At 48.5% G+C, this 20379-nt stretch overlaps 1 protein-coding gene across 4 annotated transcripts in view; it reads left to right on the forward strand.

Annotated features, from left to right (window-relative positions):
- LOC100077317 (prosaposin) overlaps window positions 1-20379 on the forward strand; it is a 41931-nt gene that overhangs the window by 16602 nt on the left and 4950 nt on the right. For 2 of the 4 annotated variants that reach the window (XM_007664618.3, XM_029059738.1), the window contains 9 exons: window positions 2927-3060; window positions 8348-8422; window positions 8895-9017; window positions 11542-11745; window positions 12825-12968; window positions 14105-14161; window positions 16540-16548; window positions 18889-19020; window positions 20214-20309. In XM_007664618.3, the coding sequence (XP_007662808.1) occupies window positions 2927-3060; window positions 8348-8422; window positions 8895-9017; window positions 11542-11745; window positions 12825-12968; window positions 14105-14161; window positions 16540-16548; window positions 18889-19020; window positions 20214-20309 (974 nt within the window). The remainder of the gene's footprint in view (window positions 1-2926; window positions 3061-8347; window positions 8423-8894; window positions 9018-11541; window positions 11746-12824; window positions 12969-14104; window positions 14162-16539; window positions 16549-18888; window positions 19021-20213; window positions 20310-20379) is intronic. The other 2 variants (XM_029059739.1, XM_029059740.1) reach the window with 2 other exon arrangements.

The raw sequence follows: 20379 nt of genomic DNA on the forward strand, positions 1-20379 counted from the left end.
TAACTTCAAGATGTCACCCGGAACCGTTTGCAGAAGACTGAAAAACTTAGAGCGTTTTTCTCGGAGTCGGGGAGAACCCCTGAATCGCTCCCACCTTGCTCCTTTTAGACTGTGTACCTCCTCTCAGGTCTGTAGGAACACGGGTGCCATTTGGTGGCGGGGCCTGAAGCGGGAAAGAGGCTTTGGAAGATAATGGAGAGAAAAGCAGATTGAGGGCTCTGTGTCAGGAAGAATCAGGCACTGTTAACTCTCTAGCTTTCATCTCTGCAGCAAAGTGATGGTGTAAACCAAGACTGTACCGAGGCAGGGCCAGAAGCCCAGAATGGGGGTGGATCAGGAAATGCATTCCAGATTTGGTCCCACCCATGGGACACGTTTAAGTGCTTGCAACCTTGTTCTTGGGTCAGATCTGTATCCTCCCCCAGAAGGTCAGGTTGTAATATCTTGTGACTATGACATAACTGCCCATATTTATGCCTTTTCTCTGCATAGGCTGAAGGGATCTAATCACAGGTAATCTGGATTGTTACCTGATGAATGACATGTTCTGACCCAGCGGACCTTCCCTATCATCTGATCGGGAGCGGAATTGAGAAATTCTGTGTCTGGGGAACTGGGCTGGAGCTAGAGAAAGGGAAACTTTTTAAAAAATGAGAATGTGTGCATTGCAAAAGGGCCTCCTTCCTTTCTGCTTCCCTTTCTGTGGTGCTGGCTTACCTGCCTGCTTCTAATGGTAGGTGCTTGGCACATTGCTGCCCCTCTTGCAGGAGAAGCAGCGTGGCTCAGTGGAAAGAGCATGGGCTTTGGAGTCAGGGCTCATGAGTTCGAATCCCAGCTCTGCCACTTGTCGGCTGTGTGACTGTGGGCAAGTCACTTAACTTCTCTGTGCCTCAGTTCCCTCATCTGTAAAATGGGGATTAAGACTGTGAGCCCCACGTGGGACAACCTGATTCCCCTATGTCTACCCCAGCGCTTAGAACAGTGCTCGGCACATAGTAAGCGCTTAACAAATACCAACATTATTATGAGAAGCAGCGTGGCTCAGTGGAAAGAGCATGGGCTTTGGAGTCAGAGGTCATGGGTTCGAATCCCAGATCTGCCACTTGTCAGCTGTGTGACTGTGGGCAAGTCACTTAACTTCTCGGTGCCTCAGTTCCCTCAACTGTAAAATGGGGATTAAGACTGTGAGCCCCACGTGGGACAACCTGATTCCCCTATGTCTACCCCAGCGCTTAGAACAGTGCTCGGCACATAGTAAGCGCTTAACAAATACCAACATATCTGTGTCTCAGTTCCCTCACCTGTAAAATGGGGGCTAAGACTGTGAGCCCCATGTGAGACATGGACTGTGTCCATCCTGATTTACTTGTATCTACCCCAGCGCTTAGTACAGCCTGGCACATAGTAAGTGTTTAACAGATATCACAATTATTATTTTATGTTGCATTGTGATATCACAGCCTATCCCTCCTTTTGGGGCAAAATGACAGGAACTTGTTGACTTTTCTCTGGAAGTAACATTAGTTAGTGAATTTACAGTGGCTCATCTTGTGCTCCTGCTTCTGGAGGGTAGGAGCCTCGTATTAGTAATAATAATAGTAATTGTGTGGCATTTGTTGAGTGCATACTTATCTGCCAGACACTGTACTAAGCGCCGGGGTGGATACAGGCAAATCGGGTGGACACAGTCCCTGTCCCACATGGGGCTCACGGTCTCAGTCCCCATTTTACAGATGAGGCAACAGGCACAGAGAAATTAAGTGACTTGCCTGAGGTTACACAGTCGACAAGTGTCGGAGCCTTATTAGAACCCATGACCTTCTGACTCACAGGCCCGTGCTCTATCCCCTATGTCATGCTGCTTTTCTTAGAGGCAGTATCAATCCATTTTCCCAAGAGTATTTTTGGATCTTCTCTCTGGGGACTTAAAGGGTTAGTAAGAGCCCTGCCTCGGCGGTGACTTCAGGGCCCAGTCTGAGCAGAATAAGGGGTTTGGTCTGCCCTAAACGTTTTAAAAGTTTTATTGGCATCACTAGGCTGGCATACAAAGGGATGCAGTGTCTTCATAGCCTAGGTAGGTTCTGTGTGATGTTACTCACCATTTAAATATTCTCGCTCCAAGCCAGAACAGTAAGACAAAGCATAATAAAGAAGCATCAATTTAGTGTTCTTTTCCCTTGTTTCCTTCCCCCACCACTTGCCTAGTCACCAGAAGGAAGTAAGACTTGAACCGGATTTGAAATATCTCCATCAAAAAGGTGTCCAGCCCAGTTCTTCACACGTAAGGGGTTTGGGGTGATTATGGACTTGGCTCAGCCCAGTTTATGGTGATAAGGATAAAAATAATAATTGTAGTATTTGCTAAGCACTTACTCTGTGCCAGGCACTGTTCTAAGCACAGGAGTTGATACGAGCAAATGGGGTTGGACACAGTCCCTGTTCCACCTAGGGCTCATTCTCTTAATCCCCATTTTACAGATGAGGGAACTGAGGCCCAGAGAAGTGACATGACTTGCCCAAGCTCACACAGACAAGTGGCAGAGTTGGGATTAGAACCCATGACCTTCTGATTCCTAGACCTGTGATCTCTTCAACGTCATACCGCTTCCCGTGTGATGGTCGAGCTCTGTACAATCTGAGGTTTGGGTTGGTATGGAGAGGCAGACTAGATTATTTTTTGAAGTCCCACGTCTGTGTTTTTTTTACAAAAAAAAGTGAGTGGTGACTTGAGCCTTGAGTGGTAATCTTCAGTATTACACAAGGGCAGTGTGGGAATGCACAAGTGGAAAAGCACTTCCTTAGAGTAAGGGAGGTCCTTTTAGCTGGGGAATGACCATGACTTTTTCCCTTAGCCGCTGTAGAGGTGGATGCCCTGCACTGGTGGGAGAAATTGCGGGATCTTTGATGGTGTGGTTTTTCGCTTCAGTTTTAGCCACCTCCCTCTTCCGCCAAGAAGAATGTGCCAAGGGTTCTGAGGTCTGGTGCCAGAACTTGAAGATTGCATCTCAGTGTGGGGCTGTGAAACACTGCCAGCAGACCGTCTGGAGCAAGCCAACCGTGGTGAGTATGCGGGTAACTTTGCCTGGGTGGCTTTGGGGTTACCGTAGCACCTTGAGAACTACTTCTCCACAAGGAAATATAGCACTTAGCTCTTGCTGTAACCGAGAGAGACCACTTCCCACCTTATGTACACCAAGCGGGTGACCGGTGGGAAGCAAATCTGGTGATCATCTTCATCTGAGAGAAGCCTGTCATACCTACCAAAAACCCCCAGACCAGGGCATTGTATAAGTTAGGATTTCTATCCAAACTGCTGTCACATTAATCCAAGCACTTATCCTATCCTGCCTTTGATTACTGCATCAGCCTCCTAGCTGAACTCCCTGCCTCTTGTTTCTCCCCACTCTACTGCATACTGAGCCTGCCCCCGAGCCAGCAGCTTCTCCTCACGGTACTGCATCTGCTGCCCAGATCATTTTTGTACAAAAACGTTCAGCTCTTGTTTCCCCACTCTTCAAGAACCCCAGACAAACTTCGCATCAGACGAACTCCTTACCATCGGCTTTAAAGCACTCAGTCACCTTGCCCCCTCCTACCTCACTTTGCTATTTTCCTACTATAACCCAGTCCACACACTTTGCTCCTCAAACCCCATCCTACTAATTGTACCTCGATTTCATCTGTCTCACTGCTGACCACTCACCTACGTCTTGCTGCTAGCCTGGCACGCCCTCCCTCTTCATATCTGACACTTTTACCTCCCCCTGCCCCTTCAAAGCCTTTTTAAAAGCACATCCCCTCCAAGAGGCCTTACCCAACTAAACCTCATTTTCTCTTCTCCCACTCCCTTCTGTGTCACCCTTGCCGTAGGATTTGCGTCCTTTATTTACCCCTCCCTCAGCTCCACTGCCCTTATGTGCATATTTGTGATTTATTTATATTAATGTCTGTCTCCCCCTGTAGACTGTAAGCTTGTTGACAGGAAATGTCTGTATTGAATTCTCACAAGTGCTTAATACAGTGCTCTGTGCACAGTAAGTGATCAGTAAATATAATTGATTGGGCAAGAAATGTATCTATCAATTCTGTTAACGTGTTAACTAAGTACTTGACTGTGCCAAGTACCTAGTAGAGTGTTCTGTACACAGTAAGTGCTCAATAAAATTCCGTTGATTGAGCTCAACTCACCCTGACTCTTCTTTAGCCCAAGTCTGATGGAAAAGACCACTTTAGGATCCAAACCCATCCTGAAACCTATAAAGACTGTCAGCTCATTGTGGACAGGGAATGTGTCTGCTAACTTTGTATTCTCCGAACTGCCTGGTACAGTGTTGGGCACATAGTAAGTGCTTAATAAATATCATTGATTATAAAGATTGACTTGTGGTGGGACCAGTTGGAAAAGGGTGGGGAATTCTCTGGGGCAGATGGGCATCATCATCATCATCACCAACAGTATCAGATTAGGAGCATGGAACGTGCAGTGTGGCTTTGTGGATAGAGCACCGACCTGAGAGTCATAAGGTCATGGGTTCTAATCCTTCCCAGCTCCACCACTTGTCTGCTTATGTGACCGTGGATGTCACTTCAGTTCTCTGGGCCTCAGTTACCTCATCTGTAAAATGGGAATTAAAACCATGAGTCCTGTGTGGGACAGGGATGTGTGAGACAGGGACTGTGTCCAACCTGACTACCTTATATTTACACCAGTAGTTAGAACAGTGCTTAGCATATAGTAAGCACTTAAGAACTATTATTATTATTATAACAGAAGTAAAAGATAAGATTCCTGTCCTCAAGGAGTTTAATCTGATGGGGAAATAAGTGAAGACACATTATCTATTCTCACTTTCACCCGTCCACTATTTGGCAAGCTCAAGTGAGTCAATTAGCAGATAAATACCAAAGTGTGGAGGTGGCTGATAAAGAAGTATGATCAGGTAGTGCCTTCTGGAGGAGGCGATACTAAGGAAGGCTTTTGAAGGAAGGGAAGGATCATGGTTTGGTGAATTGGAGAAGGGGAGGGAATTCCATGTAGGAGAAAAGGCTGAGCAGGGAGTTGGATGGGCAACTCCACATCCGGGGACTCCTCACTATAAATGAGGAAGCAGCAGTGAAGCGATCCAATTGATCGATCAGTTGTATTTATTGAGCACTTAGTGCAGAGCGAAGAGGCCAAGCGGCAGTGACTCCGGAGGAGGACAGTGACTTCGATGCAGGCAATGTCTATTGTTATGTTGTACTCTCCCAAGTGCTTAGTACAGTGTTGTGCACACAGTAAGCTCTCAATAAATTCAATTGAGTGAATGAATGCCTTTGAAATTCCTTCTGCCAGTAACTGTGGCACCACCTGGATTTAAGGACCCAACTGATCTCAGTGCATTTTTTTTCCTGAGAGTCAGAAAGCCTGGCTTCTAATCCTGACTCTGCCACTCATCTGCTTTGTGACCTTGGAAAAGTCACTTGACTTCTGTGCCTTAGTTATCTGCAAAACGGGCATTCAGTACCTGTTCTCCCTCCTAATCGGATTGGACCCCCATGTGGGACCCGATTATCTTGCATCTACCCCAGTGCTTCAGTGCTTCTTAATAATAATAATAATAATGGTATTTAAGCACCTACTATATCCCAGATACTGTACTAAGTGCTGGAGTGGATCCAAGCAAATCAGGTTGGACAGAGTCCCTGTTCCACATAGGGTTCACAGTCTTAATCCCCATTTTACAGATGAGGTAACTGAGGCCCAGAGAAGTGAAATGACTTGCCCAAGGTCACCCAGCAGGCAAGTGTCAGAACTGGGATTAGAACCTATGACCCCATGAACCCAAGCACCTATGTGCTTGACACATAGCACCACATAAAATACCACAGTTATTGTCATTATTGGAGAATGGCAGGTGAGGAACAGTTAGGCATACTTGGAAAAAGCGAAGAGCATGAACGGGTTGTAGCAGGATAAGAGGAATGAGCGGGTGGCTCTGTAGCTGGTCCAAATTTCTGCTGCTGAGTGACTGAGTGCACCTACTGAGTCGCAGCCTGCACGGCCACTGCGTGTTGGAGTTAGGGCACCACAGGGTATTATGCCGCAGGCCAACTCTGTAGTGGAATAGATGGGATGGACTTCCTAAGGTTGGCAGTCAACCTTTTTCCCCCATTTATTGAGGAAGCTTTCCAACTTAGTGGTTCATTAAATGACTGCACAGAAGAGGAGTTCTCTAGCGAGCAATTCAGAAACAAAACTCTCCCAGGTCACGTTCTCATCTTACTCTTAATTCCGCTTTCTCTTTCAACACTCATAATGGGTCAGATGAAGAACTGGAATTTGAGTCTGCTTTTCTATCTTTCGCCTTCCTCCCCCAACCAGGGCAAGTGGAGGGGGAACCCATTCTTGCCCCCTATTCCCAGCAGCTTTTACTGTGAGGTGGAATAGGTGGGGGTAGGAGTGTGGGGAGATTCCTTGTGTCCCTGAGCATGGTATCTTCCAATCATTTCTTGAATCAGCCTCCCAGGTCCACGTGGAAACAGTGGTCAAAGAGGGAGCTGGGATGGATTTGGGTGGTCTCCCCACTTACCCCCTCTCTTTCTTCCCCAGCACAGTAGAGCCACGTCCAAGCAGCCAGGCATGGGTGGGGTCTCGGAGACTTGGGATCTAGGCCCGATTGTTGGGAGTAGTGGGCTTCGGGGGCCCGTAGCTCCAGCAACCCACCAGGACAGCACAAGTGCAGAAGCTACACTCAAGTACACAGAGGCCCTCTTCCTTCAGGGCAGGCCCAGGAAATGGAACTGAGGAAGGGAAAGTAATCATGCCCTCGAAGTGAGGGCCAGCCTGGAAAGGCAGGGAATAGAAGTGGTAGCATTAGTATATATTGATGATGATGGTATTTACTAAGGACTTACTATGTGCCAGGCACTGTTCTAAGTGGCGTAGATGAGCTAATCAGGTTGGACACAGTCCATGTTCCACATGGGAGTCGTAGGCATTAATCCCCATTTTACAGATGAAGTAACTGAGGCACAGAGAAGTGACTTGCCCAAGGTCACACAGCCGACAAATGGCAGAACTGGGATTAGAACCCATGTCTTTCAGGCTCCCAGGCCCATGCTTTATCCACTAGGCCATGCTGAGCACCTACTTGGTACAATGCATTGGACTAGGCACTTTGGAAATACAGAATAAAGAATTCTACACTGTTGGGGGAGATGGACATAGATATTTACAAGTTGAGTTATCAAAATAAATAGAGTGTACAGATGAATAAACCATTTTAAACCCTTTTGTAGCATTTTAGTTCATTCATTCAATCATTTATTGAACACTTTGTGCACAGCACTGTCCTAAGTACTTGGGAAAGAACAATACAACAGTAAAAAGTGACATTCCCTGCCCACAATGAGCTTACAGTCCAGAAGTGGGGAGATGGGCATCAATACAAATAAAATTATAAAGATAAGTACAGATAAGTACATAAGTGCTTTCAGGGTGTGGGGGGTGGTACAGAGCAAAGGGAGCAAATCAGGGTGACGCAGAAGGGAATGGGAGAAGAAAAATGGAGCTTAGTCTGGGAAGGCCTCTTGGAGGAGGTGTGCCTTCAATAAGGCTTTGAATGGGGGGAGAGTAATTGTCTGTTGGATTTGAGGAGGGAAAGCATTCCAGGCCAGAGGCAGGATGTGGTCTAGAGGTCAGCGGTGAGATAGAGGCACATTGAGAATGTTAGCACTAGAGGAGCTAAAGTGTGTGGTTTGGGTTGTAGGAGAGAAGCGAGGTGAGGTAGGAGTGGGCAAGGCGATGGAGTGCTTTAAAGCCAATTGTGAGGAGTTTTTGTTTGATACGGAGGTGGATAGGCCACCATTTTTTGAGGGTGGTGACACGTCCTGAACGTTTTTGTAGAAAAATGATTCAGGCAGCAAAGTGAAGTATGGACTGGAGTGGGGAAAGAGAGGAGGCTGGTGCAGTAATCCAGGCGGGATAGGATGAATGATTGTATTAACGAGGTAGTTTGGATGGAGAGGAAAGGGTGGATTTTAGTGATGTTGTGATGGTGGGACCAACAGGATTTGGTGATAGATTGAATATGTGGGTTGAATGACAGAGAAGAGTCAAGGATAATGCCAAGGTTACAGGCTTGTGAGACAGGTAGGATGCTGTCTGTAGCGATGGGAAAGTCAGGGGGAAGACAGGGTTTGAGTTGAAGGATGGCTTCCTAAGGTTTGGATTGTTGAGGGGAATTAATTGGGGGAGACCTGCAAGAGACCTGGGGTTGAGCCTACATGGAGGCCGCTAAATGTATAAAGTAGGACTTGGGAGAGATTAACCCTACACTGACGTCCTGTTGTCTTTATCTTTCAGAAATCCCTCCCATGTGACTTGTGTAAAGAAGTTATTACAGTGGTTGGAGACCTCCTAAAAAATGGCAAAACAGAGGTAAGTGGGGGTGTGTGTATGTGTGTATGAGAGAGAGAGCCTGCCTGCCTGAGGGATGTGATTGAGGATAGCCTCTTCTTTCATCAGTGAAGTGATTTTAGGGAAAGTCGTAATTTATGCAACACCTTTACTGCTTTAGCTTATGTCTCCTTTCTTTCAGTAACCTAACTGGGACCAGTAAATAGGCCTTGAGGCTTGTCTGAAGCCCCTAATACTGCCACCTCCTAGATTGACATCCTCCCAGATTGACACTTAAATCTTCATGGATGCAAGACTTGCCAGGCCCATATTAGCATATCCTCCCTTTCCAGGTCACAGGGATTGGCAAAGACGTATCCCCTATGCCCCCCACCATTCTTCCCCTCTCCCACTTCCACACTCCCCTTGTAGCCTGTTACAAGCTTGATTTGGAATATTGCCCAGCTTCGATTGCCCTGACGAAACTCATCCTATGTGAACTCTGCTGTCCTAGAATGATATCCGTGATTACCTGGAGAAGACCTGTGGGTGGCTTCCAGACCCCAGATCATCTGAGTGCAAGGAGATGGTGGACTCCTACCTACCGGTCATCCTGGATATGATCAAAGGAGAAGTGGTGAGTTTGTGGGGAAACTGAGAACCTGGGTGAGGAATGTGAATGGCTGACCCCCTTGGGTACCCTCGTCAAACTGCTCTTGGACTGATGGAAGGCAGTGATTAGACCAGAGTCTGGACTCTGACCAAAAATATGCTGAAGTCGACACACGTGAATTTTTTTTAATGGTATGCGTTAAGTGCTTACTATGTATCAAACACTATTCTAAGCACTGGGGCAGGTACAAGTTAAGTGTCTTGCCCAAGGTCATACAGCAAGCAGTCGGCAGAGCCGGGATTAGAACCCAGGTCCTTCAACTCCCAGGCCCATGCCCTTTCCATGGGGCCACACTGCTTCTCATTGTATTTGTATGTATTCTAGCAGTAGCAGTTCAGGCTAGGCTAGTTCTAGCGTGGTCTCACACGACTTCTAGTGCAGCAGAAAGCACTTCCTATTTGACATATTTGGTTCCAGAAGTAAGATTCCTATGGGCAGGTTTATGAGTAAAGCTCCCGGGGATAAAATGATCGGAACTAAAGAAAATGTGGATTAAAACAAGCCTTCATTACCACCTGCCTTCTCAAGTGAAGGTTCTTGCTAAAGATTGTGTTTCCCTTTGCCTCAGCGGCTGTCACCACAGATTATTTACACGGCTGGAGAGTTGTTCTCATGACACTTAACCCTCGGTATTAGCAGAGAGCCATTTGCTGAGTAAAAGCAAAACTACGGGTGGAGGGTGAGTGACAGAGATGTGGAGGAACAGATGTTTGAGGGCAAGATGGGTAGTCAGGTGTGGAGGTCCCAGAGAGGTCCCAGGAGATTTGGGCCCTCCTTGAGTTTTCATAATGATATGATACTTTGACTTTGTAGAGAGCTTTGATTTTTGTTTTTGTTTTTGCTTTTTCTGAAGTGATCTTTCTTGGCCTTTTCAGTGTCTTTGTGCAGTTGAAATGGCTGTTCCCATTTTACAGATGAGGAAACTGAAGCAAAAAGTATTTAAGGGACTGACTTGAAGTCAGGCAGCACGCAGCTGGTAGAGTCATGGCCTGGAGCCCAGTTCACCTGTACTCTATTAGACCGTGCTACCATGGCATATAGTGGATAGAGCATGGGCCTGGGAGTCAGAAGGTCATGGGTTCTAATCCCTGCTCTGCCACTTGTCTGTTGTGTGACCTTGGACAACTCATTTAACTTCTCTGGGCCTCAGTTACCTCATCTGTAAAATGGAGATTGAGACTGAACCCCACGTGGGACAATCCGTGACTGTGTTCAACCCGATTTGCTTGTGTCTACCTGCCGCTTACTACAGTGTGTGGCACGTAGTAAGTGCTCAACAAATACCATAATTATTATTACCTGCTGGGCCAGGGTGTCACAACTTGCACTGGATTCCTCAGGCTAAACTGTCCTGGAGTGGCCAGACATGCCCAGAGACCTTTAGCCTCTTGGGAGTCTTTCCAGACTGGATGAAGCGTTCCCCACCACCTTTTATTCTGGTATTTAAGTACTCTGCGCCAGGCACTGTACTAAGTAAGTGTTGGGGGAAATGCAAGATAATCAGGTTGGACACAGTCCGTGCCTCACGTGGGGCTCAGTCTTAATCCCTATTTTACAGATGAGGTAAATGAGACACAGAGAAGTAAACTGACTTGCCCAAGATCACACAGCAGACACCTGGCAGAGCGGGGATTAGATCCGGGGTCCTTCTGACTCTTAGGCCCGTGTTCTAGCCACTAAGCGACACTGCTTCAGGGGTGGCTCGGGCCAGGATTTGGATTGAAATCAGACTGGCTTCCGAGAGCGGGGAATGGGGTTAGGGACTATGGCAAGGTGCAATCTACGCTTTGTCGGCTGCCAGTCATCCCACAGTGGTGAGTGCAGGAAGCCACTTACAAAACCTGGGGTGACACTCCTTAACCAGCGGTTATAGTGGCTCGCGACCACTAGTGGTTTTTACACGCCTCCTTCCGTGAAGAGATGATTCCTTGAAGAGGAACCAGGGTAGCCACCTTAATTAATTAACTAACTAACTAACTAACTAACTAACTAACTAACTAAAGCCATCTTAATTTAAAGCTCACCTCCTCCAGGAGGCCTTCCCAGACTAAACTCCCCTTTTCCCTCTGCTTCCTCTGCCCCCCCTTCTCTCCTCTCCGCAGCTAAACCCTCTTCTCCCCCCTTTCCCTCTGCTCCTCCCCCTTTTCCATCCCATCCCCTCAGCACTGTACTTGTCCCCTCAACTGTATCTATCTTCATCACCCTATTTATTTTGTTTAATGAGATGTACATCACCCTGATTCTATTTATTTGCTGTTGTTTTAATGAGATGTTCTTCCCCTCGACTCTATTTATTGCCATTGTTCTTGTCTGTCCGTTTCCCCCGATTAGACTGTAAGCCCGTCAAAGGGCAGGGACTCTCTCTGTTACCGATTTGTACATTCCCAGTGCTTAGTATAGTGCTCTGCACAGAGTAAGCGCTCAATAAATACTGTTGAATGAATGAATGAATGAATGAATTCAGTACTTTTTTCCCACCCCCCGCCAGAGTCGACCTGGAGAGGTGTGCTCCGCTCTCAGCCTGTGCCAGTCCCTCCAGAAACAGCTGGCCACCCAGGAGCAGCAGAAGCAGCTGGACTCGAACCAGATTTCTGAAGCGAATCTGCCCGAGGTGGTGGCTCCGTTCATGGCCAACGTGCCCCTCCTCCTCTACCCTCAAGACAAGTCTGAGCAGCCTCAGGAGGCGGCCAAGGTAAGAAGGCAGAGAAGCTGGGGGAACTGGTCTTTGTCGGGGAACTCTGCCTGGGCCCGACTGACGGAAAGGCACACGGGGTTCGAGCTGGGAGTCGTCTCGGCCCAGACCCGGAAGCGGGTGGCAGGCTGCTCCTGTGCAGCTGGCAAGCAGCTCTTGGGCATGCAAGTCCCTGCCTACTCCTACACCTTCCGGCAGCCTCAAGGGGCAATCGTGCCCCCACAGTGCTTTGCACATGTGTCTCCTTTCTGTTCACCTGGAAAGTCGGTTGCTTCCAAGTAAGGAGTGGGTAGGTGTGGGCTCCACACTCCTGGGGTGCTTAGCTTGGGCAGGGTTCGAGGCGATGGGCAGCCTGCAGGGTCAGTTTATGGAGTGTGTTTACTAACTCCCTTAAATTGTCCTCTCCCAAGTGCCTAGTACAGTGCTCTGCAAGCACATAGTAAGCTCTCAATGAATACAATTGATCAATAAACACGTGCTTAGGAAGCAGGGTCTCCTAGTGGACAGACCATGGGCCGGAGAGTCAGTGAACCTGGGTTCTAATCCTGACTCTGCTCCTTGCCTGTTGTGTGACTGGGTAAGTCACTTAACTTCTCTAGGCCTCAATTTCCAAATCTGTAAAATGGAGATTCAGTACCCGTTCCCCCTTTCCCTTAGACTCTGAGCCCCAGGTAGGGCAGGGACTGTCTAGCCTGATTATCCTGTATCTAGCTCAGCACTTGAGACATGGTAAGCATTTAACAAATACCACTGTCATCATTATTATTATTATTATCGTAGCTTATGACATAATTTAACATAACAAGAGTGTTCAGCGTCTGTTCTAAAAATAGTAAAGCTCGCAACCTGGGGTGGTGCTGCAGGGTACAGTAGATACCCGTTTGGAACCAATCTTCTGTTTTCTTCCCTTGGTCTCGTGGTGCAGTCCTGCTTCTGACTTGAGGCCCATCGGCTCTAAACCCACCGGTCATCGCAGCGGGACTGGCTAGGCACTTGGGGAGGCAGTGCCCCATACCTATCGAAAGGGTTGTGCTCTTTCGGGTCTGTCTCTGATACTCTGTCCCCCTTCCTTTCTGCAGGCTGGTGGGGACGTGTGCAAAGACTGTATCCAGCTGGTGGCTGACGTCCAGGATGCCATGAAAACGAACTCCTCCTTCGTTGAATCTCTGGTTGCCCATGCCAAGGAGCAGTGTGACCACCTCGGGCCCGCCATAGCTGACATGGTAATTGGTAATCCTGCCCTTAGCCGGCAGTCTGAGGGAACACTTTGTTAGCATAGGCCCGGGATCTTTGAAGGGAGCAGAGAGGCAGAAAATAATGCTAATTTCCCCCATCTGCCTTCCTTCCCCTTTCCACCTCCCCCCTGCATACATACACACACAGATATATAGATATGCATATATCTATATATATATCTTTCCTTAACCTCCTCCCCAGGTAAAACTGACTTGTATAGTATAAGATGATGACCTCGATCCCATTTTACACACCAAGTAATAGCTTTGAAGTTAGAACACTCCCTTGTCTTTTTGCCTGCCCTTTTCTGTCACCTCCCCATTTCCAATTCAAGGGATCGGGGTAGAGAGAGTGGAGTCAGCAGGGAGCTTTTGAAAAAGAGGAAGCAATTCAGGGGAAGGGGCCAGCCGTGTCGGTGCCATTTTGAGTGCAAGGGTGGAAGGGGAGGGGCAGAGATTTTAGGAGAGATAAAGACTGAGAGTGGACAGGCTTCCAAGCGTTGATATGCCAGGAAGCCTCCCTCTGGGGATCTTTTCAGCCTTGATTTGGAAACTCGGGTCTTGTCAGATCTGGGTTGAGTAGGCATGGAGGTATATTAGCTCAAGAAGGTGTGGGGTTGATCTCCCCATCTCTCCTGTGGAGTGGGCACTTGTGAGTCTAACAAGTGTGACTGGGAGAGAAGTCTTCCCAAAGTCCCAGGGACGCTGCTGGCCTGCGGAGCTGCATCAGTGGCTATCGAGGGACCAGCTTAGTTAAAATCTGGGGATTGGCCCACATACCCACATACTAGGTCACCAGCCAGGCCAATAATGCTCTCTGTGGGTGAAAGGAGATTGAGAGTCTTTGTGCAAATGGGCATTTGCAAGTCTGCGACAATCCCACTTCCCAGTTACTGCAACAAGTCGGTCAGTCGTATTTATTGAGCGCTTACTGTCTGCAGAGCATTGTACTAAGTGCTTGGGAGAATATACCAATTCAACAGACACATCCCCTGTCCACAACAAGATTGCAGTCTAGAGGGGTCTATAGACTGTAGACTAAGAAATTGAGATTTCCCACCTGAACAGGGCCATGGTCCCCTCTTGCCAGACTCACTAATGACTGTCGGCTTCTCTCTCCACAGTGCAAGAACTACATCAATCAGTACTCTGACTTGGTTGTCCAGATGGTGTTGCACATGGTAAGTGGCAGAGGAAAACCCTTTCAGAATCGCTCTTTACTCCCTGAGGTTCGGTCTTCTTCCCAGAGGTTGTCTGTCTTGGGTGTTGGGAATGAATCGTAACGTCTCCGATTCTCCGAGACATTGAAAGCTACTTTGCAGAGAACCGTGCGATGGGCTTGAGTTCATTAACCAATTCTTGCCAAGAGCTTTCCCGCCTAAATTTGCTTTCTCCCAGCTTTTCGAGGTGTTGATGAAGCCCTGGGGTCTATAGGGCAGGATTTGACCAGCCTCTGGAAAGAAAAGGGTGGTGTGCAAGGGCCTAGGTGATGTGACAGCTGAATTGCAGCTCTGGGACTCCTGCATGTGACTGGACTCCCATTCAGAAGTTGGCGAAGGTGGCTTGCTTGTATATTGGCTTGGGGGTGTGGGAGGGTGGTGGGAGTGACCTAGCCTTGAATTGCTGGCTTTGTAGTCTGAGCTGACCCCAGGACTCATTCCAGCGCTCTCAGACTCCCCGATCCAGCAGTGCAATTCATGTTAAGAACCTTAGCGGGGTCAGTAGTGAAAGCAAGCGTTACCTAGTAGCCCAGGCCTGGGATTCAGAGGATCTGGGTTCTAATCCTAGCTATGTCACTGGTCTGCTGTGTGACCTGGGGCCAATCACCTAACTTCTATTGTGCCTCAGTTTTCTCATCTGGGAATTATATCATACTCCAATTTGACAGTGAGCCCTATGTGAGACAGAGACTGTCCAGCCTGATTATCTTGTGTCCACTCCAGCACTTAGAACAGTACTTGACACACGGTAAGCATTTAAAGAATAACACCATAATTATTAATTACTGTTACTAGTGGGTCACAACAATGGGTGTCTCCCAAATCCTGTTTCAGAGGAGCCTGGTGATAGTTGCCCTTCAGGGTCTCCAGTCTCGTGGTTTGAGATCCACTCTCTCTGTCCAGTAATATGAGGCTTAACACCAGTGTGACTCCCACACACTTTTCATCTCCCCTTCATGAAGGTGGGAGTCCAGCTCTGCGCATGTGGAAGTGGGACCGCGTCTTTCGTCCGGCTGCCCTCTCGTTCTTCTCTGCTGTTAATACACCGTGACTGGTGGAGGGCCAGGCATCTTAGGGGGTTTGGAGGAGAGCCCAAAGAGCCTATGTTGTTGGCAGAATCCCACCACTTGGCAGTGAATTTATCCACTCAACTTCCTGATACTGGTAGTAATAGGATTTATTGATGCCTACCATGTGCAGAGTGCTGTACTAAGTTCTGGGAGAGAATACGCAGGGAGCAATTAAACTTGGTCCCTGCCGCTCGTGGGGCTCAAGTTCTTAAAGTATAAGTGGGAAGAAGGGACTGGAGACAGATTATCAGGACTAAGGATAAAGTTGTCTTAAAGTACAACACAAATAGACCAAATAGATGCTACTTAAAGTTCCGCCTTCCCCTCTTCCTCTTTCCTTCCTCTGCCAGTCAGTCAATCAATTATATTTATTGAGCGCTTACTGTGTGTGCAGAGCATTGTACTGAAAACTTGGCAGCGTACAATATAGCGGAGCTGAGAGACACGTTCCCTACCCACAGCGAGTTTACAGTCTAGAGGAGCCAGCCTGCCTGGCACTCAGCAGGAGCAGTTGCTGTTGAAGTGAGCACCATGCACTACAATTTACAATTGGATTTGAAGAGAGAAGCAGCATGGCTTAATGGATAGAGCACAACCTTGGGAGGCAGAAGGTCCTAAATTCTAATCCCAGCACCACCACTTGTCTGCTGTGTGACCTGGTGCAAATCACTTCAATTCTCTGTGCCTCAGTTCCCTCATCTGTAAAATGGGGGTTAAGACTGTGAGCCCCATGTGGGACATGGACTGTGTCCATCCTGATTTACTTTATCTACCCCAGCACTTAGTACAGTGCCTGGCACATAAAAAGTGCTTAACAAATACCACAATTATTATTAATTATTAAGATGTGGGTAGGAATTGTCATAGGGGTGGGAGTGCCACAGTTGTAATGTAGCTTTTAGTGTTGAGGCTAGCAATGAAATTTCAACATATCTTTCCCTCCCCGACCTCCCCACCCCCCCAGTTAGAATGTAAGCTCCTTGTGAGCAGAAAAAGTAATTTTTTATCTTGAATTCTGTGTCTTGTGCTTAGTACAGTACATTGCACCCTGTGGGTTCTTAGAATATGTCGTTGCTTCAGACACCCTTGTTCTCATGGCAGTCCAAAGTGGGAACCAGTGGGAGGAGTGTGGTGGGATTTTTTTTTTGTCAACTTCTATGTGACATCCATATACGTGGTTAACTGCTTGATTATTTTTCTGATTCTTAACTGCTATGTCCTTTGCTTTCTCTTATTTCATCTCCGATTCCCTGTTTTTGTTCTCAACAGCAGGATCAGGTATGTGATGAGAAATTTGCCTGTGATGGTGCACTGCTTCTGTTTCTAGTTGGCTCCCCCCTCTACCCACAACCCCCTTTTTGTCAAGAGCTGTAGTCTGTCCTCTGCTAATCTAATCTATATGGTGCGTCTGCTTCTGACAGATACAAGGAGGGACCGAAAGGGAAAGAAGTCCCGCTTTGGGACTGGTGGAGAGGCAAGGAGCTTCTGCTGGAGGTGGCTCCAAGTCATCCTCCATGGGAGATCCGAGCTCAGGGGTTGGAAAAATGAAGCCAACCCAGCCCCTGTCCTGAAAGGGCAGTGCTCACCTAAAACCCCCAGGGATAGATGGACCCACTGGATGCCGCTGCTGTTCCTTAAAAATGTAAAATGGAGACCCTGTGTCTGTCACGGTGAAAGTGAGAATGTTGCATGTCTCTAGTGCTGCTGTGTTGCTTGAAATGCTTCGCTGCATGAACAAGCCTATCCTAACGAAGGAAGAAAGACTCCCCCACCCCGTTGGAGCCAGGAGCTAGGAACCCTCTCTCAGATATGGTTTCTGCCTCCTGTGGGTGCTGGGAAACTCTAAAGGGTAATGGAGATGTGTTAGACCCAGTGACTTGCTTTGTCCCATCTCTCCATGTCCCCTCAGGATACCCCTCGGGTTGACTTCCAAAGATGTCTGCGTGCTTCTTCTGACAGTTGCCATTTAGAAAATCTTGGACACCCCCTGCCTCTCCCCTCTCCACCCCCAGATGCTGTCATTACTAGAATAAGCAGTGGGCCACTGATTATTAAATGCCATTAGTTGACTGGCCTCTTGACCTGTGATGGCAACTTTGAGTGACAGCCTGTCTTTCAGGATAAATCCCCGTCTGTGCGTTGTAGGATTCACCATGGGAAGTGGGGCACAAACCTTCTGAATCTCCCTTGCTGCTGTCAACTGAGAAGCTTGCTGTCCCTCCTGATTCTCCCCTAATCCTCTCATTCCTGCAGGAGCTGTGTAAACTAGGCTTTGGGCAAAGGCGGTCGGCTAGTTACTAAGTAGTCTTTAAAGTTTGTCTCTGGTACATTTTGGGAACACGGTCCCTCTCTAACCATCCCGGACTCCTCTTATTTCTCATGTTTCCTTCGGCTTTTGGGTATGGTCTGTGGGGGAATTTATCCAAGATGAGCTGGTGGTGGGGGCATAACTCATTTCTTTAGGTGCTAGTTTGCTAGCCAGCTGCCCTGAAGTGTCCTGAGAACTCCCTCCAGCTGACTGAGTTGCCAGCCAAACTCAGACTGGTTCTCCTGGACTCCCGCAGAGTGGCATTAGGAGAAGGTTTTACGGGAACTTTGGAGCTGAAGTGGTTGTCCTGGCTTGGGGGAATCAGGCTGTGGTTGGGGGAGAACTTCTCCTTCTCCATACAGGCTCCAAATACCTGCCCGGGGGAGTTCCCTTGAGAGGTCCCTCCCTGAGAACACTTCCGTCAGACTGAGCCATTGGATATCCTGCTAAGTTCAGCTGTTCCCTAACAATGAACTACTTAGCTAGCAAAGCGATTCAGACAGGAGGGTACTTTCTAGAGGGGTCCCTCCTGAGCTGTTGGAATTTTTGGAGGTGCTTGAAGGGGCATGAGAGGGGAAAACTGGGTCTCTTGGGAGGAGGGGTAGGCAGAGAAGAGAGAGAATTCCCTCTTGCAGTGATTTGTGTGTGGGTCTGTGTATATGTGTGGGTGTGTTACAGGAGGGGGGAAGATCTCCCTTCATGAAAGCCCAAGTTTGACAACATTTGGACTGTGGATGAAACCTCTTGCAACCTGAGGGAACTCGAGGGGTAGTTCAGTGTAACAGGAAGTAGGGTGATTGCCTAAAACTAAACACTGAAACCCAAGACCTGTCTCTCTCCAAAAACCACATCCCACCACTCTCCCTCTTGGTCACTGACCAGTCCAGACTTGGGTCAACCTCCTGTACTTCCTCTATACTGGGGCAGAGGAGGCAGCTGCTCGGACTGCTATGCTCCCCTTCCATGCTCTGAGCGGGCACCTCCTCGGTGGGCTGATGGCCGGTTTGTTTGATGATTAGTGTGGTTGCCCCTTGATGGGTCGGGCATTTAGTTTTGAGATGGTCTATGTTGGAGTGATTGCAGTTGCACAGTTGTAAAGTGGTTGTAGAATGTGGGGAAAATCACACCATCGAGGGCCCAAACCCTGGGGAAAATCACACCATCAAGGGCCATAGGCTACTCCTAGCCACTCCCTTTCCCATTTCTCCCTTGGGGGAGGTGGAGGTGGGCCCGGTCATGGGGGCTGGCTCTGGGCCCGCTCATGGGCTGGCAGAGTCCAGATGGTGACTGAAGGGTGCGTTTCTCCTTAGCAACCCAAGGATATCTGTGGAATGGCTGGATTTTGCAGCTCCTCGAATCAGATGCCCCTCCAAGCTCTGACACCAGCCAAAGTGGCTGCAGCTGACGAGATCCCTGCACTGGAGCTGGTGGCCCCCATCATGGTAAGCTGAGATATCCGCTCCCTGTACTTGCATAGGGAGAAGGGAGAGAGGAGGAGAGGAAGGCGGTTTTTCCTTCCGAACAGTGATGGCCCTGAGGGAAACTCTCCGTACTTCTGACACCCTGGCTGATTCCAGTTGAGGTACCCAGAGGGCTCTCACCTCCATTTCCTCAACCGATCCCTGCTGCCTAATTCAAGTCGTATTTATTGAGTGCTTACTCTGTGCAGAGCACTGTACTAGTCAGCCCAGGGAACAGAGTGCCTGGAGTGGGCATGGCACTTGAGTTTACCTCGACCAAAATCACAAGTAGCTTGGGAGGCTTGGTCCCAAGCTGGGGAACTAGTCCAATAGGGTACGGTTTGGCTTTAACTGGGGCTCGGTTAAAATGGGTCACTCTGGCTGTGACTAGAATGAGGAGTAGGGTCTGAGCTGCCAGGGAGCTGCGTGGCCCTCTTGGTGCCCGGGAGGCTGCCTGGTTTATCCTTGTTTTATATCCGTTGAGCTCTGGAGCTTGGGTTCTGCCTCCTGTTTGAATGTCCTCATTCCGGTGGCTCCTCTGAACAGAAATTCGATCTTCTCTCAGATCATGCAGACTGGGTGGCCTTTATTAAATCCTCCGTCTAAGCTGTGGCGAACTCTGACCCCGTAACTGCTGTCAGTTTGCGATGCTGGTTTTTTGATATTTTTCCCTGTTGTGTAAGGCAGCAGGGTGGTCTGTGTGCCGGCTTGGGGGGGCCACTCTGCGGCAGCTCCTGCTGTGAGACTGAAAATCTCTGCGTTCCTGCTTCCTGGCTCTCACCACGGCCACAGTGCCTCTGCATTGGAGGAAATACCCAGGGGGCCGGGGACTGAAAGACTCAGGGATGCAGCGTGGTCTAGTGGAAAGAGCATATGCCTTGGGAGTTCAAGGATCTGGGTTCTCATCCCAGCACCTCCACTTGTTGGTCGCTTAACTTCTCTGGGCCTCACTCAGTTTCCTCATCTGTAAAATAGGGATTAAACCCTACTTGCTCCATTTTAGCTTCTGGGCCCCATGTGGGCAAGGACTATGTCCGACTTGGTTATCTCGTGTTTACTTCAGTGCTTAATAAAGTGCTTGGCACATAGTAAGCGCTTAACAAGTACCATAATGACAACTTCCACAGAGGAACTCTGTGGCGGGAAGGAACCGTGACTCTCTGCTTTCTCCACAGAGCAACGAGGCGCAGGTGAAAAGCGGCCCTACCTGTGAGTTGTGCGAGTATGTGATCAAAGAGATCACCAAGCTGCTGGAAGACAACAAGACGGAGGTAGGGAGGACTCTCACTACCCTCCACCCGCCCCCTCCACTCCATCTCCCTGGGAACACAAGGCGCTTCC

The sequence above is a fragment of the Ornithorhynchus anatinus genome, chromosome 3 (genome assembly GCF_004115215.2).
Source record: "Ornithorhynchus anatinus isolate Pmale09 chromosome 3, mOrnAna1.pri.v4, whole genome shotgun sequence".
NCBI classification, from domain to species: domain Eukaryota; kingdom Metazoa; phylum Chordata; class Mammalia; order Monotremata; family Ornithorhynchidae; genus Ornithorhynchus; species Ornithorhynchus anatinus.